General features: G+C 38.2%; 1 protein-coding gene and 1 non-coding gene across 2 annotated transcripts; one reads left to right on the top strand and one right to left on the bottom strand.

The window, feature by feature from the left end:
• Positions 1-5,684: 5,684 nt before the first annotated feature.
• LOC130977717 (small nucleolar RNA R71) lies at positions 5,685-5,791 on the bottom strand. Its single transcript, XR_009085397.1, has one exon. It is a non-coding gene; the product is annotated as a small nucleolar RNA R71 (small nucleolar RNA).
• Positions 5,792-20,371: 14,580 nt separating this feature from the next.
• On the top strand, positions 20,372-22,022 carry LOC130972936 (uncharacterized). Its single transcript, XM_057897282.1, has 2 exons — positions 20,372-21,168; positions 21,695-22,022. The coding sequence occupies exons 1-2, from the start codon at positions 20,460-20,462 to the stop codon at positions 21,973-21,975; spliced, it is 990 nt and encodes a 329-aa protein (XP_057753265.1). The 5' UTR covers positions 20,372-20,459; the 3' UTR covers positions 21,976-22,022.
• The last annotated feature ends 2,040 nt before the right edge of the window (positions 22,023-24,062 follow it).

The raw sequence follows: 24,062 nt of genomic DNA, 5'->3' as shown, positions 1-24,062 counted from the left end.
TATTTATAGTGGTGTTTGACGATCTTCCTTTAAAATAAGTTTGCTGTCTTATCTTATCTTTTCGTGTGTGAGATCATATCTTTTGTCATCCGCATCCTAGTAGGCGGTGGTCCTTCGTTTTAGGCCTCTTTGGGCCTTTGTGGCGATCTTCCGAGCTCTTTGTGAATAGGTCGATAGTGGGCTAACCTTTAAAGAGGTTGATCCTTTTCTCTTTAGCCAACCTAATTCTTATAGCTCGGACTAGTGTATGAACTGACAGATAGATAAACTCTTAATAATATTACCAATGTTTATCTTAATTAAAAATATTTTGTCCCATATGAATACATTAAATAAAATTGTGTACACAACCTTATTAATAGGAACTATACCTGCTACTCTCTATATATACTAATCATAATAAATTAATAATAACAAGATAAATATTAAAGTTACAGATTTGATTTGGTATATATCTCCAAATATTTAACAAATAATATTTTGTCGCAATGACATTAATTAATAATAAGAATAGCGATATTAATACTACTTATTATTTATGACAAAATAATAATAATAATACCCACAATAGTAACATTAATAATAATAATAATGATAATGATAACGGTTAGAATTATCAACATTTAATAGAAAAATAATAGCTCTAATAGTAATGTCTAGGATAACAAGAGCATTACACATTTACACATAATAATAATAGTAATTTTATAAACAATTATAATAAAATTAAAGGTTAACCACTAAAAATGCTCCTAATTTATTCAAACGCTGACAGAAATGCACTCGAATTTTATTATCGACAAAAATACTTTTAAATAATTTAAAGACATAACAACAATATCCAATAGCAAATATATATTTTTAAAAAATATCTTAGAGAATGAATTTTGATGTGATTTTTTACAAGAACAATTAAAAAGATGAGATATTATTATTCTTAAAATTTGATAATTTTTTTTCTAAGTATATATTTTTTTGTGATTTTTTAAAATATTATCAGTTGTTAACAAAAAAATTACAAGAAAAATATATACTCAACGAAAAATTACCAAATTTTAAGGATACTAATATCTCATTTTTTTTAATCATGCTTGCAAAAAAAAAATAACATTAAATATGTATTTCTCAACAAATACATTAGACATTGAATTTTGATGCAATTTTTTGCAAGCATAATCAAAAAAATGAGATATTATTCTTAAAATTTGGGGATTTTTTTGTTAAGTATATATTATTTTGTAATTTTTTAAAAGTATTATTGGTTGTTAACAAAAATAATTATAAAAAAATTATATACTTAACAAAAAATTACCAATTTTTATGTATAATAATATATTATTTTTATAATCATTCTTGCAAAAAATTGCATTAAAATTCAATCTCTAAGGTATTTTTTAAAAATATATATTTACTGTTGGGTATTGTTGTTGTGTTTTTAAATTATTTGAAGGCATTTTTGTTGATAATAAAATTTGGGTGTATTTTTGTCAGCGTTTGAATAATTTGGGGGTATTTTTGGTAGTTAATCCTAAAATTAATAATAAATGTAGTTGTCGAACACAGAAAGACACACTTACTCACGAAGTGATATGAGAGGGAGAAACGATGTGATGGTGCAGGCCCAATGGAACATGATTCGAAATGGTGCTAAAGGCCTATAAAGATATCATCGCAAATTAACGATACTTGGTCCATTCATTAAGCACTTCGGTATACTCATACCCCTTTGCAAACATTCATCTTCCGAAAAGTGATAATGAAAAGTTTGACAGACACCATCTACCTTCCGCATGATGAATAAATAGTCATCAACTTGAAATTCGCGACAAACTCCGTTTGAGACTTGTGCAGACTTAGAATGACATGTAAAGGTGCGTGCAAAACAGGAGAGGAGGATATTGTTTAGAAGAATGCTTCGATACCAAAACCACAAGAAATGAAGTGGGGTTGGTTTCAGGACCTAGGTGCACAAAGATTTTTTGAACGTTGAATGGAGAGTGGCCACGTGGAGTTTCTCTTTTGAAACGGGATAATTTGTACGCTTTTTGGCATTGTTTTTAGTATGTTTTTAGTATGATCTAGTTAGTTTTTAGTATATTTTTATTAGTTTTTAGTTAAAATTCACTTTTCTGGACTTTACTATGAGTTTGTGTGTTTTTCTGTGATTTCAGGTATTTTCTGGCTGAAATTGAGGGACCTGAGCAAAAATCTGATTCAGAGACTGAAAAGGACTGCAGATGCTGTTGGATTCTGACCTCCCTGCACTCGAAGTAGATTTTCTAGAGCTACAGAAGCCCAATTGGCGCGCTCTCAACAGCGTTGGAAAGTAGACATCCTGGGCTTTCCAGCAATATATGATAGTCCATACTTTGCTCAAGATTTGATGGCCCAAACCGGCGTTCAAAGTCACCCTCAGGAATTCCAGCGTTAAACGCCGGAACTGGCACCTAAATGGGAGTTAAACGCCCAAACTGGCATAAAAGCTGGCGTTTAACTCCAAGAAGAGTCTCTACACGAAATTGCTTCATTGCTCAACCCAAGCACACACCAAGTGGGCCTGGAAGTGGATTTTTATGTCATTTATTCATCTCTGTAAACCTTAGGCTACTAGTTTTCTATAAGTAGGACCTTTTACTATTGTATTTGATATCTTTTGATCATGCTTTGATGATTGAACCCTCTTTGGGGAGGCTGGCCATTCGGCCATGCCTAGACCTTGTTCTTATGTATTTTCAACGGTGGAGTTTCTACACACCATAGATTAAGGTGTGGAGCTCTGCTGTACCTCGAGTATTAATGCAATTACTATTGTTCTTCTATTCAATTCCGCTTGTTCTTTGTCCAAGATATCACTTGTTCTTCAACTTGATGAATGTGATGATCCGTGACACTCATCATCATTCTCACCTATGAACGTGTGACTGACAACCACCTCCGTTCTACCTTAGATTGGGTGAATATCTCTTGGATTCCTGATACACGATGCATGGTTGATCGCCTGACAAACGAGCCAGCCATTCCGTGAGATCAGAGTCTTCGTGGTATAGGCAAGAACTGATGGCGGCATTCAAGAGAATCCGGAAGGTCTAACCTTGTCTGTGGTATTCTGAGTAGGATTCAATGATTGAATGACTGTGACGTGCTTCAAACTCCTGAAGGCGGGGCGTTAGTGACAGACGCAAAAGAATCACTGGATTCTATTCCGGCCTGATTGAGAACCGACAGATGGATAGCCGTGCCGTGACAGGGTGCGTTGAACATTTCCACTGAGAGGATGGGAGGTAGCCACTGACAACGGTGAAACCCTTGCATAAGCTTGCCATGGAAAGGAGTAAGAAGGATTGGATGAAGACAGTAGGAAAGCAGAGAGACGGAAGGGAAGGCATCTTCATACGCTTATCTGAAGTTCCTACCAATGAATTACATAAGTACCTCTATCCTTATCTTTATGCTTTATTCGTATACCACTATACCCATTTGAGTCTGCCTGACTAAGATTTACAAGGTGACCATAGCTTGCTTCATACCAACAATCTCCGTGGGATCGACCCTTACTCGCGTAAGGTTTATTACTTGGACGACCCAGTGCACTTGCTGGTTAGTTGTGCAAAGTTGTGTTTATGCCATGGTATTGAGCACCAAGTTTTTGGGGCCATTACTAGGGATTATTTGAGTTGTGAAAAGTAGTGATCACAATTTCGCACACCAAGTTTTTGGCGCCGTTGCCGGGGATTGTTTCGTGTATGGACAACTGACGGTTCATCTTGTTGCTGAGATTAGGTATTTTTCTTCAGAGTTCTTAAGAATGAATTCTGGTGTTTCATGATGATCTGTTGAAATCTGGCTGGCTGAGAAGCCATGTCTAATCTTATTGGACCGAGGTTTCAACTGATCATCACAAGAGCTTGTTGATCTCTATCAATATTGCTATTGGAGCAATGATCTGCTAAGGCTTGGCTGGCCATTGGCCATGTCTAGTGTTTTGGACCGAAGCTTTCTTTGAAAGCTTGGCTGGCTGAGAAGCCATGTCTAATTCTTGGACCGGAGTCTTAGACTAGCATTGCAATGATTCCTGGAATCCAAATTAAGAATTCTGAAACTTTTATTTTCTATATAATTTTCGAAAAAAAAAACACAAAAAAATTTTTAAAATCATAAAAACCAAAAATATTTCATGTTTCTTGTTTGAGTCTAGTGTCTAATTTTAAGTTTGGTGTCTTGCATGCATTGTTTATTTGATCTTGGTTCTATTTTCAAGTCAATAGTACAGGGAACTGAAGATTCAGAACATGCAGCAGAGGAATTACATAGAAAAAGCTGGGCGTTCAAAACGCCCAGTGAAGAAGGACAGACTGGCGTTTAAACGCCAGCCAGGGTGCCTGGTTGGGCGTTTAACGCCCAAAAAGGTAGTGCATTGGGCGTTAAACGCCAGAATGTGCACCATTCTGGGCGTTTAACGCCAGGATGGCACAAGGGGGAGGATTTTGTTTTCAAATCAATTTTTTCAAGTTTTCAAAGTTTTTCAAAATCAAATCTTTTTCATATCATATCTTCTCAATCAAATGTTTTCAAAATCAATTTCTTTCCTTTTTCAAAGATACTTGCTATCAATTAATGATTTGATTCAACATTTCAAGTATGTTACCTTTTCTGTTGAGAAATGTTTAATGTTTGAATCATATCTTTTCTTGATAGCCAAGTCATTAATTTTTAAAATCAAATCTTTTTAAAATTGTTTTCAAATCATATCTTTTCAATCACATATTTTTTAAAACCAATCATATCTTCTTAACCTCATCTTTTTCAAAATAGTTTTCAATCAAATCTTTTTGACTTCTAATTTCAAAAGCTTTTTCAAAAATCACTTGATTTCTTTCCCACTCTTATTTTCGAAAATTAATTAGTGTTTTTCAAAATGTTTTCAAATTCTTTAAATTAATTTTCGAAAATTCTCTTCCCCTCTTCTCACATCCATCTATTTATGGAGTACCACTCCTCCTCAATGCACAATTCGAACTCTATCTGATTAAGTTCGAATTCTTCTACCTCTTTCTTCTATTTTTCTGTTCTTCTGACACCTCAAGGAATCTCTATACTGTGACATAGAGGATTCTATATTTTCTTGTTCTCTTCTCTTTCATATGAGCAGGAGCAAAGACAAAGGCATTCTTGTTGAAGCTGACCCTGAACCTGAAAGGACCTTGAAGCGAAAGCTAAGAGAAGCTAAGGCACAACTCTCTGTAGAGGACCTAACAGAAATCTTCAAAGAAGAAGAACACATGGCAGCCGAAAATAACAACAATGCCAACAATGCAAGGAAGGTGCTGGGTGACTTTACTGCACCTACTCCCGACTTCTATGGGAGAAGCATCTCTATCCCTGCAATTGGAGCAAACAACTTTGAGCTTAAGCCTCAATTAGTTTCTCTAATGCAACAGAATTGCAAGTTTCATGGACTTCCATTGGAAGATCCTCATCAGTTTTTAGCTGAATTCTTGCAAATCTGTGACACTGTCAAGACTAATGGGGTTGACCCTGAGGTCTACAGACTTATGCTATTCCCTTTTGCTGTAAGAGACAAAGCTAGGACATGGTTGGACTCACAACCTAAAGAAAGCCTGGAATCATGGGAAAAGCTAGTCAATGCCTTCTTGGCAAAGTTCTTTCCACCTCAAAAATTGAGTAAGATTAGAGTGGAAGTCCAAACCTTCAGACAGAAGGATGGGGAATCCCTCTATGAAGCTTGGGAAAGATACAAACAATTGATCAGAAAATGTCCTTCTGACATGCTTTCTGAATGGAGCATCATAGGTATTTTCTATGATGGTCTCTCTGAACTGTCCAAGATGTCTTTGGATAGCTCTGCTGGAGGATCTCTTCATTTGAAGAAGACGCCTACAGAAGCTCAAGAGCTGATTGAAATGGTTGCAAATAACCAATTCATGTACACTTCTGAAAGGAATCCTGTGAACAATGGGACTAATCAGAAGAAAGGAGTTCTTGAGATTGATGCTCTGAATGCCATTCTGGCTCAGAACAAGATATTGACTCAACAGGTCAATTTGATCTCTCAAAGTCTGTCTGGAATGCAAAATGCACCAAGCAGTACTAAGGATGCTTCATCTGAAGAAGAAGCCTATGATCCTGAGAACCCTTCAATGGAAGAGGTGAATTACCTAGGAGAACCCTATGGAAACACCTATAATTCTTCATGGAGAAATCACCCAAATCTCTCATGGAAGGATCAACAGAGACCTCAACAAGGTTTCAACAACAATAATGGTGGAAGAAACAGGTTTAGCAATGGCAAGCCTTTTCCATCATCTTCTCAGCAACAGACAGAGAATTCTAAGCAGAACCCCTCTGACTTAGCAACTATGGTCTCTGATCTAATCAAAACCACTCAAAGTTTCATGACTGAAACAAGGTCCTCCATAAGGAATTTGGAGGCACAAGTGGGACAGCTAAGCAAGAAAATTACTGAACTCCCTCCTAGTACTCTTCCAAGCAATACAGAAGAAAATCCAAAAGGAGAGTGCAAGGCCATCAACATGGCCGAACTTGGAGAGGAAGGAGAGGAAGTGAACGCCACTGAGGAAGACCTCAGTGAGCGTGCACTGACCCCCCATTGAGTTCCCCAATGAGGAACCATGGGAATCTGAGGCTCAAAATGAGACCATAGAGATTCCATTGGACTTACTTCTGCCTTTCATGAGCTCTGATGAGTATTCTTCCTCTGAAGAGGATGAGTATGTCACTGAAGAGCAAGTTGCTAAATACCTTGGAGCAATCATGAAGCTAAATGACAAGTTATTTGGAAATGAGACTTGGGAGAATGAACCTCCTTTGCTCACCAAAGAACTGGATGACTTGTCTAGGCAGAAATTACCTCAAAAGAGACAAGATCCTGGGAAGTTTTCAATACCTTGTACCATAGGCACCATGACCTTCAAGAAGACTCTGTGTGACTTAGGGTCAAGTGTAAACCTCATGCCTCTCTCTGTAATGGAGAAGCTAGGGATCTTTGAGGTGCAAGCTGCAAGAATCTCATTAGAGATGGCAGACAACTCAAGAAAATAAGCTCATGGACTTGTAGAGGATGTTTTGGTGAAGATTGAAGACCATTACATCCCTGCTGATTTCATAGTCCTAGAGACTGGGAAGTGCATGGATTAAACCATCATCCTTGACAGACCCTTCCTAGCCACAGCAAAGGTTGTGATTGATGTTGATAGAGGCGAACTGATCATTCAAGTGAATGAAGAACCCTTTGTGTTTAAGGCTCAAGGATATTCTTCTGTCACCATGGAGAGGAAGCATGAAGAGCTTCTCTCAAATCAGAGTCAAACAGAGCCCCCACAGTCAAACTCTAAGTTTGGTGTTGGGAGGCCACAACCAAACTCTAAGTTTGGTGTTGAACCCCTACATTCAAACTCTAAGTTTGGTGTTGGGAGGTTCCAACATTGCTCTGAGAAAATGTGAGGCTCCATGAGAGCCATCTGTCAAGCTACTGACATTAAAGAAGCGCTTGTTGGGAGGCAACCCAATGTTATATTTTATCTATTTTCTTTTGTTATTTTATATTTTTTGTAGGTTGATGATCATGAGAAGTCACAAAATCAATTGAAAAAGCAAAAACAAAATGAAAAACAGGAAGAAAAACAGCACACCCTGGAGGAAGAACTTACTGGCGTTTAAACGCCAGTAAGGCTAGCAGGTGGGCGTTTAACGCCCAGTCTGGCACCATTCTGGGCGTTTAACGCCAGAAAGGGGCACCAGACTGGCGTTAAACGCCAGAAAAGGGCAAGAACCTGGCGTTAAACGCCAGAAATGGGCACCAGCCCGGCGTTTAACGCCAGAATTGGCTCAAAACGAGATTTTGCATGCCATTTGGTGCAGGGATGACTTTTCCTTGACACCACAGGATCTGTGGACCCCACAGGATCCCCACCAACCCCACCACTCTCTCTCTCTCTCATTCACCTCAACACCTCTTTCCCAAAAACCCTTCACCTATCAAATCTCATCTTCCTCTTCACCACTCACATCCATCCTTCATAAAACCCCACCTACCTCACCATTCAAATTCAAACCACTTTCCCTCCCAAACCCACCCTCTTTGGCCGAACACAAAAGCCATTCCCTTCTTCCTCATTTCTTCTTCTTCTACTCTCTTCTTTCTTCTTTTGCTCGAGGACGAGCAAACCTTTTAAGTTTGGTGTGGTAAAAGCGTTGCTTTTTCGTTTTTCCATAACCATTTATGGCATCCAAGGCCGGAAGAACCTCTAGAAAGAGGAAAGGGAAGGCAAAAGCTTCCACCTCCGAGTCATGGGAGATGGAAAGATTCATCTCAAGGGTGCATCAAGACCACTTCTATGAAGTTGTGGCCTTGAAGAAGGTGATCCCTGAGGTCCCTTTTTCACTCAAAAAGGGTGAATATCCGGAGATCTGACATGAGATCCGAAGAAGAGGTTGGGAAGTTCTTACCAACCCCATTCAACAAATCGGAATCTTAATGGTTCAAGAGTTCTATGCCAATGCATGGATCACCAAGAACCATGATCAAAGTGTGAACCCGGATCCAAAGAATTATCTTACTATGGTTCGGGGGAAATACTTGGATTTTAGTCCGGAAAGTGTAAGGTTGGCTTTCAATTTGCCCATGATGCAAGGAGATGAACATCCTTACACTAGAAGGGTCAACTTTGATCAAAGGTTGGACCAAGTCCTCACAGTCATATGTGAAGAGGGCGCCCAATGGAAGAGAGATTCAAGAGGAAAGCCGGTTCAATTGAGAAGGCATGACCTCAAACCCGCGGCTAGAGGATGGTTGGAGTTTATCCAACGCTCAATCATTCCCACTAGCAACCGGTCCGAAGTTACTCTAGACCGGGCCATCATGATTCATAGCATCATGATTGAAGAAGAAGTGGAAGTTCATGAGGTTATAGCCCAAGAACTCTATAAGGTGGCGGACAAGTCCTCTACCTTAGCAAGGTTAGCATTTCCTCATCTCATTTGTCACCTCTGTTATTCAGTTGGAGTTGACACAGAGGGAGACATTCCCATTGATGAGGATAAGCCCATCACTAAGAAAAGGATGGAGCACACAAGAGACCCCTCTCATCATGAGATCCCTGAGATGCCTCAAGGGATGCACTTTCCTCCACAAAACTATTGGGAGCAACTAAACACCTCCCTAGGAGAATTGAGTTCCAACATGGGACAACTAAGGGTGGAGCATCAAGAACACTCCATCATTCTCCATAAAATTAGAGAAGATCAAAGAATCATGAGAGAGGAGCAACAAAGACAAGGAAGAGATATTGAGGAGCTCAAGCACTCCATAGGATCTTCAAGAAGAAGAACAAGCCGCCATCACTGAGGTGGACCCGTTCTTTAATCTCCTTGTTCTTTATTTTCCTGTTTTTCGAAAATTAATGCTTATGTTTGTCCATGTTTGTGTCTTATGATCATTAGTGTCTTCGTGTCTATGCCTTAAAGTTATGAATGTCCTATGAATCCATCACCTTTCTTAAATGAAAAATGTTCTTAAATTGAAAAAAGAAAAGAATTGCATGAATTTTGAATTTTATAACAGTTTGATTATTTTGATGTGGTGGCAATATTTTTGTTTTCTGAATGTATGCTTAAACAGTGCATATGTCTTTTGAATTTGTGATTCATGAATGTTGGCTCTTGAAAGAATGATGAAAAAGGAGACATGTTACTGAGGATCTGAAAAATCATAAAAATGATTCTTGAAGCAAGAAAAAGCAGTGAATACAAAAAAAAAGGCGAAAAAAAACGAAAAAGAAAGAGAAAAAGAAAGAAAAAGAAAGAAATAAAGTTGTGATCCAAGGCAAAAAAGAGTGTGCTTAAGAACCCTGGACACCTCTAATTGGGGACTCTAGCAAAGCTGAGTCACAATCTGAAAAGGTTCACCCAATTATGTGTCTGTGGCATGTATGTATCCGGTGGTAATACTGGAAGACATAGTGCTTTGGGCCACGGCCAAGACTCATAAAGTAGCTGTGTTCAAGAATCATCATACTTAGCTAGGAGAATCAATAACACTATCTGGATTCTGAGTTCCTAAAGAAGCCAATCATTCTGAGTTTCAAAGGATAGAGTGAGATGCCAAAACTGTTCAGAGGCAAAAAGCTAAAAGCCCCGCTCATCTAATTAATACTGATCTTCATAGATATTTTTGGAATTCATTGCATATTCTCTTCTTTTTATTCTATTTTGATTTTCAGTTGCTTGGGGACAAGCAACAATTTAAGTTTGGTGTTGTGATGAGCGGATAATTTGTACGCTTTTTGGCATAGTTTTTAGTATGTTTTTAGTATGATCTAGTTAGTTTTTAGTATATTTTTATTAGTTTTTAGTTAAAATTCACTTTTCTGGACTTTACTATGAGTTTGTGTGTTTTTCTGTGATTTCAGGTATTTTCTGGCTGAAATTGAGGGACCTGAGCAAAAATCTGATTCAGAGACTGAAAAGGACTGCAGATGCTGTTGGATTCTAACCTCCCTGCACTCGAAGTGGATTTTCTGGAGCTACAGAAGCCCAATTGGCGCGCTCTCAACGGCGTTGGAAAGTAGACATCCTGGGCTTTCCAGCAATATATGATAGTCCATACTTTGCCCAAGATTTGATGGCCCAAACCGGCGTTCAAAGTCACCCTCAGGAATTCCAGCGTTAAACGCCGGAACTGGCACCTAAATGGGAGTTAAACGCCCAAACTGGCATAAAAGCTGGCGTTTAACTCCAAGAAGAGTCTCTACACGAAATTGCTTCATTGCTCAGCCCAAGCACACACCAAGTGGGCCCGGAAGTGGATTTTTATGTCATTTATTCATCTCTGTAAACCTTAGGCTACTAGTTTTCTATAAGTAGGACCTTTTACTATTGTATTTGATATCTTTTGATCATGCTTTGATGATTGAACCCTCTTTGGGGAGGCTGGCCATTCGGCCATGCCTAGACCTTGTTCTTATGTATTTTTAACGGTGGAGTTTCTACACACCATAGATTAAGGTGTGGAGCTCTGCTGTACCTCGAGTATTAATGCAATTACTATTGTTCTTCTATTCAATTCCGCTTGTTCTTTGTCCAAGATATCACTTGTTCTTCAACTTGATGAATGTGATGATCCGTGACACTCATCATCATTCTCACCTATAAACGTGTGACTGACAACCACCTCCGTTCTACCTTAGATTGGGTGAATATCTCTTGGATTCCTGATACACGATGCATGGTTGATCGCCTGACAACCGAGTGCTCGCCTGACAAACGAGCCAGCCATTCCGTGAGATCAGAGTCTTCGTGGTATAGGCAAGAACTGATGGCGGCATTCAAGAGAATCCAGAAGGTCTAACCTTGTCTGTGGTATTCTGAGTAGGATTCAATGATTGAATGACTGTGACGTGCTTCAAACTCCTGAAGGCGGAGCGTTAGTGACAGACGCAAAAGAATCACTGGATTCTATTCCGGCCTGATTGAGAACCGACAGATGGATAGCCGTGCCGTGACAGGGTGCGTTGAACATTTCCACTGAGAGGATGGGAGGTAGCCACTGACAACGGTGAAACCCTTGCATAAGCTTGCCATGGAAAGGAGTAAGAAGGATTGGATGAAGACAGTAGGAAAGCAAAGAGACGGAAGGGAAGGCATCTTCATACGCTTATCTGAAGTTCCTACCAATGAATTACATAAGTACCTCTATCCTTATCTTTATACTTTATTCGTATACCACTATACCCATTTGAGTCTGCCTGACTAAGATTTACAAGGTGACCATAGCTTGCTTCATACCAACAATCTCCGTGGGATCGACCCTTACTCGCGTAAGGTTTATTACTTGGACGACCCTGTGAACTTGCTGGTTAGTTGTGCAAAGTTGTGTTTATGCCATGGTATTGAGCACCAAGTTTTTGGGGCCATTACTAGGGATTATTTGAGTTGTGAAAAGTAGTGATCACAATTTCGCACACCAGTTGACGACTAATGTGCCTTTATTTTCATGTTACAGTAAGAATGGCTCCTAAGTCAGCTGCCATGAAGACACTTCAGGCCACCAGAAAGAACGTCATGGCTCGGGGTATACAATTAAAGGAGGCCGGTGACACTGGTGCCCAGCCTTAACCCTCAAAGTCAGACTTGGGTACGTCAGCCTCTCAAAAGGTTATACCCATCCCCCATCTCGGCCAATTCCTCTCTTTTCCACCTCGGACAGTACCGCAGCCCGTCCTCCTTCATCCAAGCCAAATCCTAAAAAACGAAAGATTACTGAGTTTGAAAGCATATACAACAAGGGCTTTGAGGGTCTTGCTTGGAGTGAGAAGCATACTTTTTCTCATAGCCACATTAGTATGGATGACGTGTCCATCAAAATCTATCATCAGCTCCTGGTACAAGGTGGAATTCAGACGGCCGGTGTATGTACAGCTTTGGCCAGGGAATTGTAGAAGACTCCTCTTAGCGCCACTGACAGTTCATTGGTGGCTTCTCTGAAGGTGACGAAAAAGGAGCTTGAGGAGGTAAAGGATGCATTGCTATCCGACTTGGAAAAAGCTCAGGCCAAGACAAAATAGGCAGAGGTGGCCTTGGCTATGTCGGAGGGTTTGAGGAAGAAGGAAAAGGAGAGATACACCGTGTCTTCGGGGAGAGGCTCGACCTCATGGATGAGTTGACTAAGGCTCAGGACAAATATGCAGAACTTGTGCAATCTGTGTCTAAGGGAATGGATGAAATGTTTGTAAATTTAAAGGCCCAGTTCCAAGTTATTGCTCCCAAGGCGACCTTTCCCTGATCAGCTAGGACAATATTGTGGTAGATTGGAAGATCGTCCCTGCCCCTGAGGATGAGAAGGAGGTTCCTTTTCCTGACCCGAAACTTTAGGGGCCGGAAGTTGGTTAGACTTCCCAGAATTCCTAGGTTCCCTCTAAGAATGAGATCGTTAGTGGCGAGCTCCCTCCTTCTCCGACTGGTCCTATTCCAGTTGTGCCGATTTCTGATTATGACCCGACCCCTTCCATTCGAGCCGAGGATGCTGTCACAGAAGAGCAGCTCACTTCTTTGTAATTTCCTTCACCTGTAGCAGTTTGAATGGCCCGATGTGTGGGTCTTTTATGAACAATATTTATTTGTAATAGCTTATAGCTTTGAACACTTTTTTAGTTGTAATTTTTAGACAACTTTACTTTTTTATCAAAAAACATTTCTTCATTTTGATAATGATTATAGGATTTAATTAATTTCTTCTTGTTGAGTTAGATCTTAGCCTAAACAGTCGTTTAGTTACAAATCGTGTTTTGATTACCTTCTGATTGCATCTTAGAGCCATCCTTTCCTTTAGTGCTTCCTCTTTGATTTGAGCTTATTCTTGGACTTCAGGAAGGAGGTTGAGCTCTTCCTTTTGTACTTGGGTATTGACCCCGTCATTGTAGAAGATAACCCATGGAGATTCTTCAGCAATCTCTATAGAAATCATGTCTTCCACTCCATAAGTAAGCTGGAAAGGTGACTCTTCTGTTGTGGAATTAGGAGTTGTCCGATATGCCCATGAGACTTGAGGAAGCTCGTTTGCCCATGCTCCCTTTTTGTCTTGTAGTCGATGCTTCAACTCGGCCAATATGACTTTTTTTTGCAGCTTCAGCTTGACCATTAGCCTGAGGGTACTTTACCGATTTGAATTGGTGCTTCATCTTGAGACCGACCACAAAGTTTCTAAAGGTCGAGTTGGTAAATTGAGTTTCATTGTTAGTGATGATGGAATGGGAAACTCTAAAACTTGTGACAATGTTCTTGTAGAGAAACTTCCGACTTTGCTAGGCCGTGATGGTTACTAATGGTTCTGCCTTAATCTACTTAGTAAAATAATCAATCCCTACTATGAGGTATTTTACTATAGGAATGGTCCGAGGAGATCGAGACCCCATTTTGTAAATGGCCATGGTGAGGTGACACTGATAAGCTCTTCGGGAGGTGCAACGTGAAAGTTGGCATGCTTCTGGCAAGGCGGGCACCTTTTGACAAACTCGGCCACTTCTCTTTGCTAGGTCGGCCAAAAGCAGCTAGCTCGGATCACCTTCTTGGCTAGTAACTGGGCTCCTAAATGGTTTCCACATATGTTATTGTGTACTTCCTCTAGGACTTCCTTCGTATTGGAGGTCGGGAAGCACTTTAAGAGGGGTGTTGATATCCCTCTTTTGTATAAAATATTGTGGACCAATGTGTAATTTTGTGCTTCCCTTACGAGTCTTCGAGCCTCTTTTTTATCTTCAAGAAGGATATAAAATTTAAGATAGTTGACTATGGGGGTCATCCATCCTAAATTTTGGTTGGATATGGTCATTACATCTGAGTTGTCATCTCTCTTTGATACTGATGGTGCGTGCAGATTTTCTTGGATGAAGCTTCTATTGTTGCCCTCTGGCTTGGTGCTGGCTAGCTTGGAGAGGGCATCTGCTCGGGCATTTGACTCCCGAGTTATATGCTGAATCTCTCTTTCCGAGAACTGTGACAGTTCTTTCCGAGCTTTATATAGGTACTTCTTCATGTTGGGATCTTTGTCTTGATATGTGCTGTTAACTTGTGAAGTTACCACTTGGGAGTCACTAAACACTATCAACCTTTCTGTCCCTATTTCTTTAGTCAGCTTCAAGCCAGCAAGTAAGGCTTTATATTCTGCTTGGTTGTTAGAAGCAGGAAACTCAAACCTTAGCGAGAGTTCTATTCGAGTTCTTTTTTCACTTTTTAGGATGACACCTACTCCCATGCCGACTTTATTGGATGATCCATCTACGTACAAGCTCCAAGTTGTCAAGCTTCCCTGACTTTCAGTGTATTCAGCTACGAAATTGGTGATGCACTATGACTTGATTGTTGTCCCGATCTTCATATTGTAAATCAAACTTAGATAGTTCCATAACCTATTGTAACATCCTTCCTGCTAGGTCCGTCTTTTGTAGAATGTGCTTCATAGGTTGATTAGTTTGGACCTTTATAGTGTAAGCTTGGAAGTAAGGTCTAAGCCCTTGGGAGGTAAGGATAGGAGCATACGCAAACTTTTCTATTTTCTAATAGTTCAACTCTGCTCCTTGTAAGGCTTTGCTGACAAAGTAGATAGGTTGTTACCCGTTCTCATCTTCTCAGATTAGGACAGAAGCTATAGCTCGACTTGCCACTGCCAAATAGAGAACTACCTCTTCCTCTGCACTAGGTCGGGTGAGTATAAGGGGTTGGCCCAGAAATGCTTCAAAACATTGAAAGGCTTGTTCGCATTCTTGGATCCATTTAAATTGACTCTCCTTTTTGAGTATTTAGTATAATAGCAGAGATTTCAACATTGATACTGCCAAGAACCTGGATAGTGCTGCCAATCTTTTATTTAGTTGTTGGACTTCTTTTAGACAAGTCGGGCTCTTCATCTCTAATATGGCTGCGCACTTGTCCAGGTTAGCCTCTATGCCTCTTTGAGTGAGCATAAAAGCTAAGAACTTCTTGGCCTCTACTACGAAGGTGCATTTTGAGAGGTTTAATCTCATCTCATGCTTCCTTATTGTGGAGAATACCTTAGAGAGGTCAGACAAGAGGGTTAAGTCGTCCTTAGTTTTGACAAGCATGTCGTCCACATATACTTCCATGAGTTTTCCTAAGCTGGGGGAAAATACCTTATTCATTAATCGCTGTTATGTGGCTCTGACATTCTTTAATCCAAAAGGCATTACTACATAACAATAGTTAGTCTTTGGAGTGATAAAGGAGATCTTTTCTTGGTCCGGCTTATACATTGAAATTTGGTTATAACCCAAGTATGCATCTATGAAAGACAAATACTGATAACCTGAGACCGAGTCAACCAGAGCATCGATGCTCGGGAGAGAATATGGATCTTTAGGGCAAGCCTTGTTGAGGTCAATGTAGTTGACACACATCCTCCACTTTTCATTATGCTTCTTTACCAGAACCACGTTAGCCAGCCACAATGGATACTTTACCTCTCTTATGAATCAAGCTTCCAATAACGCTTGCTTCTATTCTTCCACAACCTGTGTCCTTTCGGGCCCAAGTTTTTGATGTATTTGCTGAATAGGCCTATTACCCGGGTAAACAGGGAACTTTTGATACATCAAGTCAGGATCTATACCAGGCATGTCGAAGGATTTCCAGGCGAAGAGGTCAAAATTTCTTCGTAGTAGGTCAATGAGCTGTACTTTCAGACCTTCTTCTAGGTTGGCCCCTATACTAGTTGTCTTTTCACTATAATCTATAATTTGCACTTCTACCTTTCTTCCAGGTTGAAGGCGTTGTTCTTCCTGAGTTCGAACACTACCGAGTTCGATAGTGTTGACTTCTTTTACACTGGGGCTGCCTTTTAGCTTGAGGCTTTCGTTGTAACACTTTCGTGCCAAATTTTGATCTCCCTTTATGGTGGTAATTTTTTCTACAGTAGAAAACTTCATACACAAGTGAGGTGTAGAGACGGCTGCTGCTAGTTGATTTAAAGTGGTCTAACCTATCAGGGCATTGTAAGCCGACATGCCATCGACCACAATATAATTGACGCTTAACGTTCTTGACCTTATGCCCTTCCCAAAGGTGGTGTACAGGGAGATAAATCCGAGAGGTTAGATTGGCGTGTCCCCTAGCTCGAAGAGATTATCTGGGTACACCTTCAGATCCTTTCCATCTAGCCTGAGTTTGTCAAAGGCGGGCTTAAATAGTATGTCCGCCGAACTCCCTTGATCCACTAGGGTTCTGTGAAAATTTTTGTATTGGCGAGGACTATTGTTATTACCACTGGGTCGTCGTGGCCAGGTGTTACTCCTTGAGCATCTTCTTTGGTGAGCGAGATGGTTGGTAAGTTGAAAGTTTGGTTATCTTTTCTGACTTGGTATACCTCTTTAAGATTCCTTTTTATGAGGATTTTGAGATTCGTCCTCCCACAAACCCTACGTTAATCATGTGTATGTGCCGTTCAATAGTTTGTGGGGGACGTTCTTGCCGACCTCCGTCTTCGTCTCTCTTCATTTTCCTTTGATCGTCCAACCTCTCATCCAATTACCTATCTAGCCTACCTTTTCTGGCCAGCTTTTCGATGACATTCTTTAAAGCATAGCAATCGTTGGTAGAATACACGTAAAGCTTGTAGTACTTATAGTATTCTGTCAGACTTCCTGCCTTTTTTGTTTGATGGGGCGAAGAGGTGAAAGCTTCTCAGTATGGCATATCTCCCTGTAGACATCTACAAGAGAGACTTGAAGTGGATTGTAATTATGATACCTTCAAGATTTTTTCGGCTTATATTCCTCCTTTTTCTTAGCTTCTTTCTCTTTTTCCTGAGGTGAGTAGGGCAGGTTGGGCCTCGGGAGAGGTTTTCTTAGTCAGAAATTTTTCTCTATATTGATATACTTCTCTGCCCGCTCTTGTACTTCGTACAAGGAAGTCGGGTGTCGCTTAGATATGGATTAAGAGAACGCCCTTCTTTATGGCCATTAACTAATCCCATTATCACTACATCAGTAGGCAAGTTTTTGTATTTTCAAGCAGGCTTTATTGTATCTTTTCATATAGTCTTGGAGTGTTTTTTCGACTTCTTGTTTGATCCCTAGTAAGCTTGGAGCATGTTTACTTTATCTTTCAGAATTGAAAATCTGGTAATGAACTTCTTTGCCAGGTCATCAAAGCAAATTACTGATCTGGGAGGTGAGTTATCAAACCACTTCATTACGGCTTTGGTCAAAGTTGCCAAGAATGTGTTGCAACAAGTTGCATCAGAGGCACCAGCTAGGTACATCCAACTCTTGAAATTGCTAAGGTGGTGCCTTAGATTAGTTGTTCCATCATAGATATCCATGTCGGGGGTTTTAAATTTCTAGGAACCCTAACCCGCATGATCTCTTCAACAAACGGATCTTCTCCTTTCAGAGGGCTTTCTTCCTGCTCTACCCGATTGCTCCATCTTTGGAGGTCGACTTCCAACCTCGAGAGCTTTTCCTCTAGCTCCTTTCGTCGTTGTACATCCCTTCCTAATTCCCATTCTATTTCTCGTTGTCGCTTAGCTTCCAGTTCGAGTTGTTCTAGTCGCCCACAGTGACCGTAAACTAATTTCAGTATTTCCGTTAGATGGGGAGGATTTTCATCTTAGGGTAGGTGGACCTCTGAATGGATCCGTCGTGGTTGAGGGTTTTTTGATGTTCCTTCCCCATGGGGCATTTGTTCTTTCTCGAGAAGGAGGTAATGCTAGTGTTAAGTCATCGTGGTGGTTTTCTGGTTCTAACGCAAACGCCGTGTGGCTGTCTTCGTAGTGATTGTCCACCATATCCGGATGTAACCTTCCAGATCCCTAACAACGGCACCAATGTTCCGAAGGTTATCTGAAACGGTGATTTGGGCCTGAACGTGAGGTCTAGACTCCTTATGAGGCAGTGTCAGACTTATTCTAATGCCGAGGTACCACCATCCGAGTTCCTTGTGAAGAAGTGGGGAGTGGTATCTGTAAGAGACTCTTATGTTTAAGTTAGCAAGGGTTTTAAGCAAAATTTTTAGTAAATTGAGATTTGAATATATCTAAGGGGTGTTAATATATTTATAGTAGAATAGATAACTATCTTTTTAGAGTTATTTCATCACCTTTGTTGGTGGACAATCGTTCTCTTTATCTTGAGAGTTTGTTGGATCTATCTTTTAGATAAGATAAAGATATCAGAAGAAATTTAGGAAGGTAATTACTCATTCAAATAAATAAGGTTGAATCTTTTTGTACATCTGGCCTCTTCAAAAGTCGGACATGGAGAAGAAGCCACCATTATTGGATGGGCTTTTTATTCTTATTAGATCTAACTTTGTTTTTGGATTATAGTACGAAGAACACTGATGAGCCAAATGATTTTTTATGCTTACCGGTTAGCCAAAGAGGTTTGGGCTCACCAAATGTGCGCCCGAAAAAGTATAGCATCACTCCAACACAAGACCATCCAACTAGAATTGAGAAACCACGAGGTCCAAAAACTACAGCACTCTCTCAAAGCCCATTTATGAATTATACTCTGTTTTTTTTTTCTTTTGTTTTTGTTTTCTTTTGTTCCTTTTTTGGTGCGCGCAAACCTCTTTCACCTAACCGTACATGTCGTATGGTATGTTAACTTGTTAAGGTACATAGGTTGACCAATGATCATCACCAATTTTCCGGTGGAGCCATTTTCAATCACTTTTCTCCTTTAAAATACTTATCCCAATCCTATTATAATATAATATTCAAAACATGGTCGTTGAAAATTGAAAGTAAAACCAACAATTTCTCTATCTCATTTTTACTTTATTATTATATCACTTGTTGGATCAAAGACTTATTACTAAACAAGAATAAATAGTTGTTAACAAACCATCTTTTTAGTATTTGAGTGGGTCTCTTCTACAAAAATGTCAAGGATTTTGAAATGATCAAGAGAAAAGGCAAATTGTAATGTCATATTGTCGTCCTTATAAGTTATAATAGTCTCTTTCCTTTGAATTTTCTTTTTTTACTTTAGATTGTGGAAATTATTATTTTTTTAAACAAACTTAGAATTGTTAAGATTTTTATTATAGAACCGTGTATAACCGAATCAGGATAATGGTCAAACATTTCTTTAATCTTTCTCTATTTCATTTTTGTTTAAACTTTAAACTTAGAATTACTAAATTCTTAATTTTCCTAATAACTATTGTAATTTTTCTTTCCAAAAAAAGTATAAAATTGCTGCAGATTTATGAATAATGTTTTGATAAAGTAATTAGTTCTTAGTCAATACATGATTTATGAATCAACTATCCAGTTTCCAATTTCTAGGACCCATCATCTTAATTAATAAATAATAATAATGCAAGGTTAGGCTTAGAAATTTCCATGATGAGTCAACAAAGTCGGTGCAGTTCTTGAGATGAATAGAACCATTTATATTCTTTTAGGAACACAACATACGCTTTCATCTTTGTGTTTAGAAAAGTCAGCAACTTCGGCAACTGTCTCAAGATGCCAAAGCAGAAATTAAACATCATTCATATACATACATGTATTGGTACATAGAATTAGTAGCACATTTTAATTTAATACATGAAGTTCAATTCTTGTTCTTCTTGCTTTGTAAAATACATATACGTAGGAATAAATCATTACAATGTCTATTTTATTCTTCCACGATATATGACTGTATGTCATATCTAGAAACGTTATCATTTTCGGTAACACAATTAATTTAGAGTAATAAAATAAAATAATCACTTCTAAGTTCTAAAATAGATTATGTATCATACACCAAGTTCAAGCTTAAATTTAATGTGAACTCAACCACCCTTTTCATACCTATGTTCCTATTTATACTTTTTTTTCCCAACCATTTTCAGTGACAATTGAGTCTTCTCCACACTCCACATTGCCACTACACTTTCAATAAGATTTAATTATTATGTCTCAACCATCAAATGCAAAACATTGTTGTTTCTCTGGTTTGTTACACACCCTTCTTTGTGATGGAAATGGAAACTTTTCTGATCAAATCATAGAATCATATGAAACACAAAAAGTGCATCCAAAAAATAAGAGTGCAATGGCTAATGCAGCTTCTACACCAGGAGTGATAGCAAGGTTGATGGGGTTAGATTCAATGCCAAGTAATTCCAACTTGGAATTTAAAAAAACCATCCCAGATTCTGAATTTGTGGATTACATGTTGGAGTTTGATAATGCAAGCCAATCCAACCATCGCCGAGCAAAAATCTCGGCGTCATTCAGGGAGGTTTCTGAATTATTTCGGCACAAGAACCGCCGCGAAGTTCTTGTGCTGTGTTGGGATAGTGGAAGAGGAGATAGTAATGATGAAAAGAAGAGCAGGAAATTTTGCAAGCTGAAAAATGAGCCTAGAATTGTAAAAAATGGTTGTTCTTCAAAGGTTAGAAGAAGTTACAAAGATGCTAATTGCATTTACAGAAAGAGTGATTGTGGGTCATGGTCAAGCACTAAATTGAAAAATAAGCAGATTGAAGAACTCTTTGAATTAAAGCAAATGAAAAATATGAGAAAGCAATGGTCACAAAAGAAGATAGAGAGTGACTATATTCCAGTTTCAATCCTAGACATCAATGACTATAAATACCTCTATGGACCTGATTTTCTAGGTATGTTTAAAATTAAATCTGTTTTTGTAGTTCTGATTTGATTGACATTTCCTCTGCTTTTGTAATTGATTTGTGTTAGTATGGATTCAGGGTTTATTATATGTTGTGTGGTAAGTGGTAACTTTGTTATTTAGTTTAGGTAATTTAAATTTAGATCTAGATCTAAGTAATAGTTTTATATTTTTGTCTAGATTTGTAGCGAATTTAAGTTTTATTTATTTATAAATATAAAAAATTTTGAATACTTATATTATCGTATTTCGTGTCAAAACTCATTTTTATCATATTTAAATTTTAGTAAAACTCTTATTTTAAACATTTATTTTACCATTATTCAATAAAAAAAATGCTATTCTGACCTAAAAAATTATAGTTTGTCAAATTGTTTGTGATAAAAATTAATTATGGATTTTTCAAAAATTAAAAAAGGGAAATAAAAAAAACCCTTTACTTCCTTAACAATACTTCAAATTTTATTGCTGTTTACATTACTCCATGTTACTCAAACAAATAATAATTTTTGTAGATTATTCAAACCCCTTAATGTCACCAACAATGTGGGAATCTTCAGAGAAAAAGGTGTTGGCTGATGAAATTGAAGATAGAGCAATGAAGAACAAAGGCTACTCCTCAGAATTAGAGATGAAGATTTGCAACTTAATTGAAAATGATATGAAAGAGTTACATTTCACACAAAAGGGTATATGTGAGACTAAAAGGTTTGAGGAGATTTGTTTGGTGTATGAGCATCACATTTTTAACTCTTTGCTGCATGAAATTGTGAATGAACTTGTAGAAACATTCTAGTTGAGAATTCTAATCAGATAATGTGTAACAAAAAAAGATAAATTTAATTACTTTAACATGATGAAAGACAGGACTACAATTTAGAATTTAAGATTTAGAATTTTACTAATAACAGTCTGCCTTCTTTATTTTATTTTTATTACCACAAACTGAACCAAACCACACATTTAAATTTTGGCATCACTAGACTTTTTCACATGATACACTTGCATATGGTGATGCCGTCCCATAACGGAGCAGGCGAAATCTGGACTCAAGAATCGGCCACGACTCGTCTACTGCCCGCCCGGTCTATAAGATTCTGGAACCTTGTTTTCATGCATTCTCCGGAGAGTGTTAATGTGTTATAATAGACAACTATCCCACCAACTTTCAAAATCTTCATTAGACTCTCATAGTCTCATGGCAATTGATGAACCAAAATTGATACATTTGTATATCGGTAAGTGCATCAAATCACTCTAAGAAATATCACAATAAGTGAATATCGTTTTCACATAGATTAACGAATTAAATCAAACAATGTCTAATTGAATTTCTAATTAAATCAATCAAATCTTGGTAAGGGAATTGTGAATCTTGAAGTAGAAGCAAAGAACAGTGAAAAAGTGTGCTGAAATTAAACGAGAGAAAGCTTATGGATTTGGAAAAGTAATTAATGAGTGAGATATTAAAGGATTCGGAAATGTTTAACTTTTAGAAAAAGTAATGCTTATGTTTTCCTATTTTGACTTATGCAAAATTTTTTTTACAGCAAATCATTTATAGTCAAATTCCAATTCTTTGACAATTTAATTTTTCTTAACTTAATTAATCGTCAATTTCTTGATCAACTAATTAAGAGAATAGGTTAATCACGGTTTCGATTTAAAGACACACAACTTTTAAAATACTATTTCTAGTCAAGTTGAAAATTATAAGAAAGAGTCTCAAGCTAATTCCAATATAAAATTTTTTAAAATAACAGAGTTCAAGACAGAATTAGAATATTTTCTAATACTTCTAACTATTAAAGATGAAGAACGAGACCTAATCTTGAAAAAGTAAAAAAAAAAAAACATAAATCAAAATAAAAAAATACTTACATTACTAAACCATAAAATCAAATAGAGCTCCTAACCTTTGACAAGAGAAAATTTAGTTACTCATGCTAGAAAAGAAAGTAACCCAAGACTAATGAGATGTTGGATGGATTCAGTTATTGTTTGATGATCCGTTGATGATTCCTCTCTATGAACTTTTTTCACTTATTAATATTCTAGCTTCCTAAATATTGAAATTCAAAAATTAATCCTATCTTTTTAATCTCCAAAGAATAAGATAACAACTTATTCAAATTCAAAATAATAATTCAAATCAATCTAAACTAAATGCTAACAACCAAATCTTATCTTTATATAATAAGTTAATGCTAATTAATCATTTAAATCTTAAATCTTCGGTTGAATTTAGAACTTCCTAAGAGTGGACTATGATCTTGGCGCTGGGCTTGGTCCACTGGCGCTGGGCTTTGAGGAATTTTAGGCCACTGATAGTTGGAAATTCACTTTGAAGTCGGACTCCGAATTTGGGCGCTAGGCGCCCAGAATGTTGGAGTTGGGTGGTCCTGGGTGCTACCCCCTGATGGTTGGGCGCCAACCCATTTTGGGTCCTCCCATACACAAAGGCGCTAGGTTTGGAAGGCAAGGAGTTGGGTGCCCATTTGGGCGCTGGGCTTGGGATCTAGAGCGTCGGCAAAGGCGCTAGGCTTGGAGGCCTGAAGTTGGGCGCCCGTTTCTGGCGCTAGACTTCTCTATGCTGGTGCTAGGCTTGGCAGTTTGAAGTTTGGCGCCAACCTTTTGCTTCTTTTCTGTAAGTGCACTTGTGTTTTCTTATAAATTATATCATGATTTATTTAAACATGTCCTGAAAACATAATCATTCTAGAATAACTCCAAACATATGATTAGTCATAAAAATTTTACTAAAAATATAAGAATTTTGATTTAAACTTAAGAAAACTATTCAAAAAAAAACTTAAAAAACTAAAGATGCCTAGGCATCAGTAATTTCAATAGTTAATTTTTGTCAACATCAACTTTCAAAAA

Source organism: Arachis stenosperma, chromosome 4 (assembly GCF_014773155.1).
Source record: "Arachis stenosperma cultivar V10309 chromosome 4, arast.V10309.gnm1.PFL2, whole genome shotgun sequence".
Lineage (NCBI taxonomy): Eukaryota > Viridiplantae > Streptophyta > Magnoliopsida > Fabales > Fabaceae > Arachis > Arachis stenosperma.
The sequence above is the reverse complement of the archived record's forward strand: the minus strand, read 5'-3'. Positions and strand labels throughout refer to the sequence as shown.

Excerpts from the sequence above, each read along its gene's own strand:
- LOC130972936 (XM_057897282.1), top strand. The coding sequence starts at position 20,460 with ATGTCTCAACCATCAAATGCAAAACATTGTTGTTTCTCTGGTTTGTTA. Across the intron at positions 21,169-21,694 it reads CTATGGACCTGATTTTCTAG|ATTATTCAAACCCCTTAATG; the intron begins GTATGTTTAAAA and ends TAATTTTTGTAG.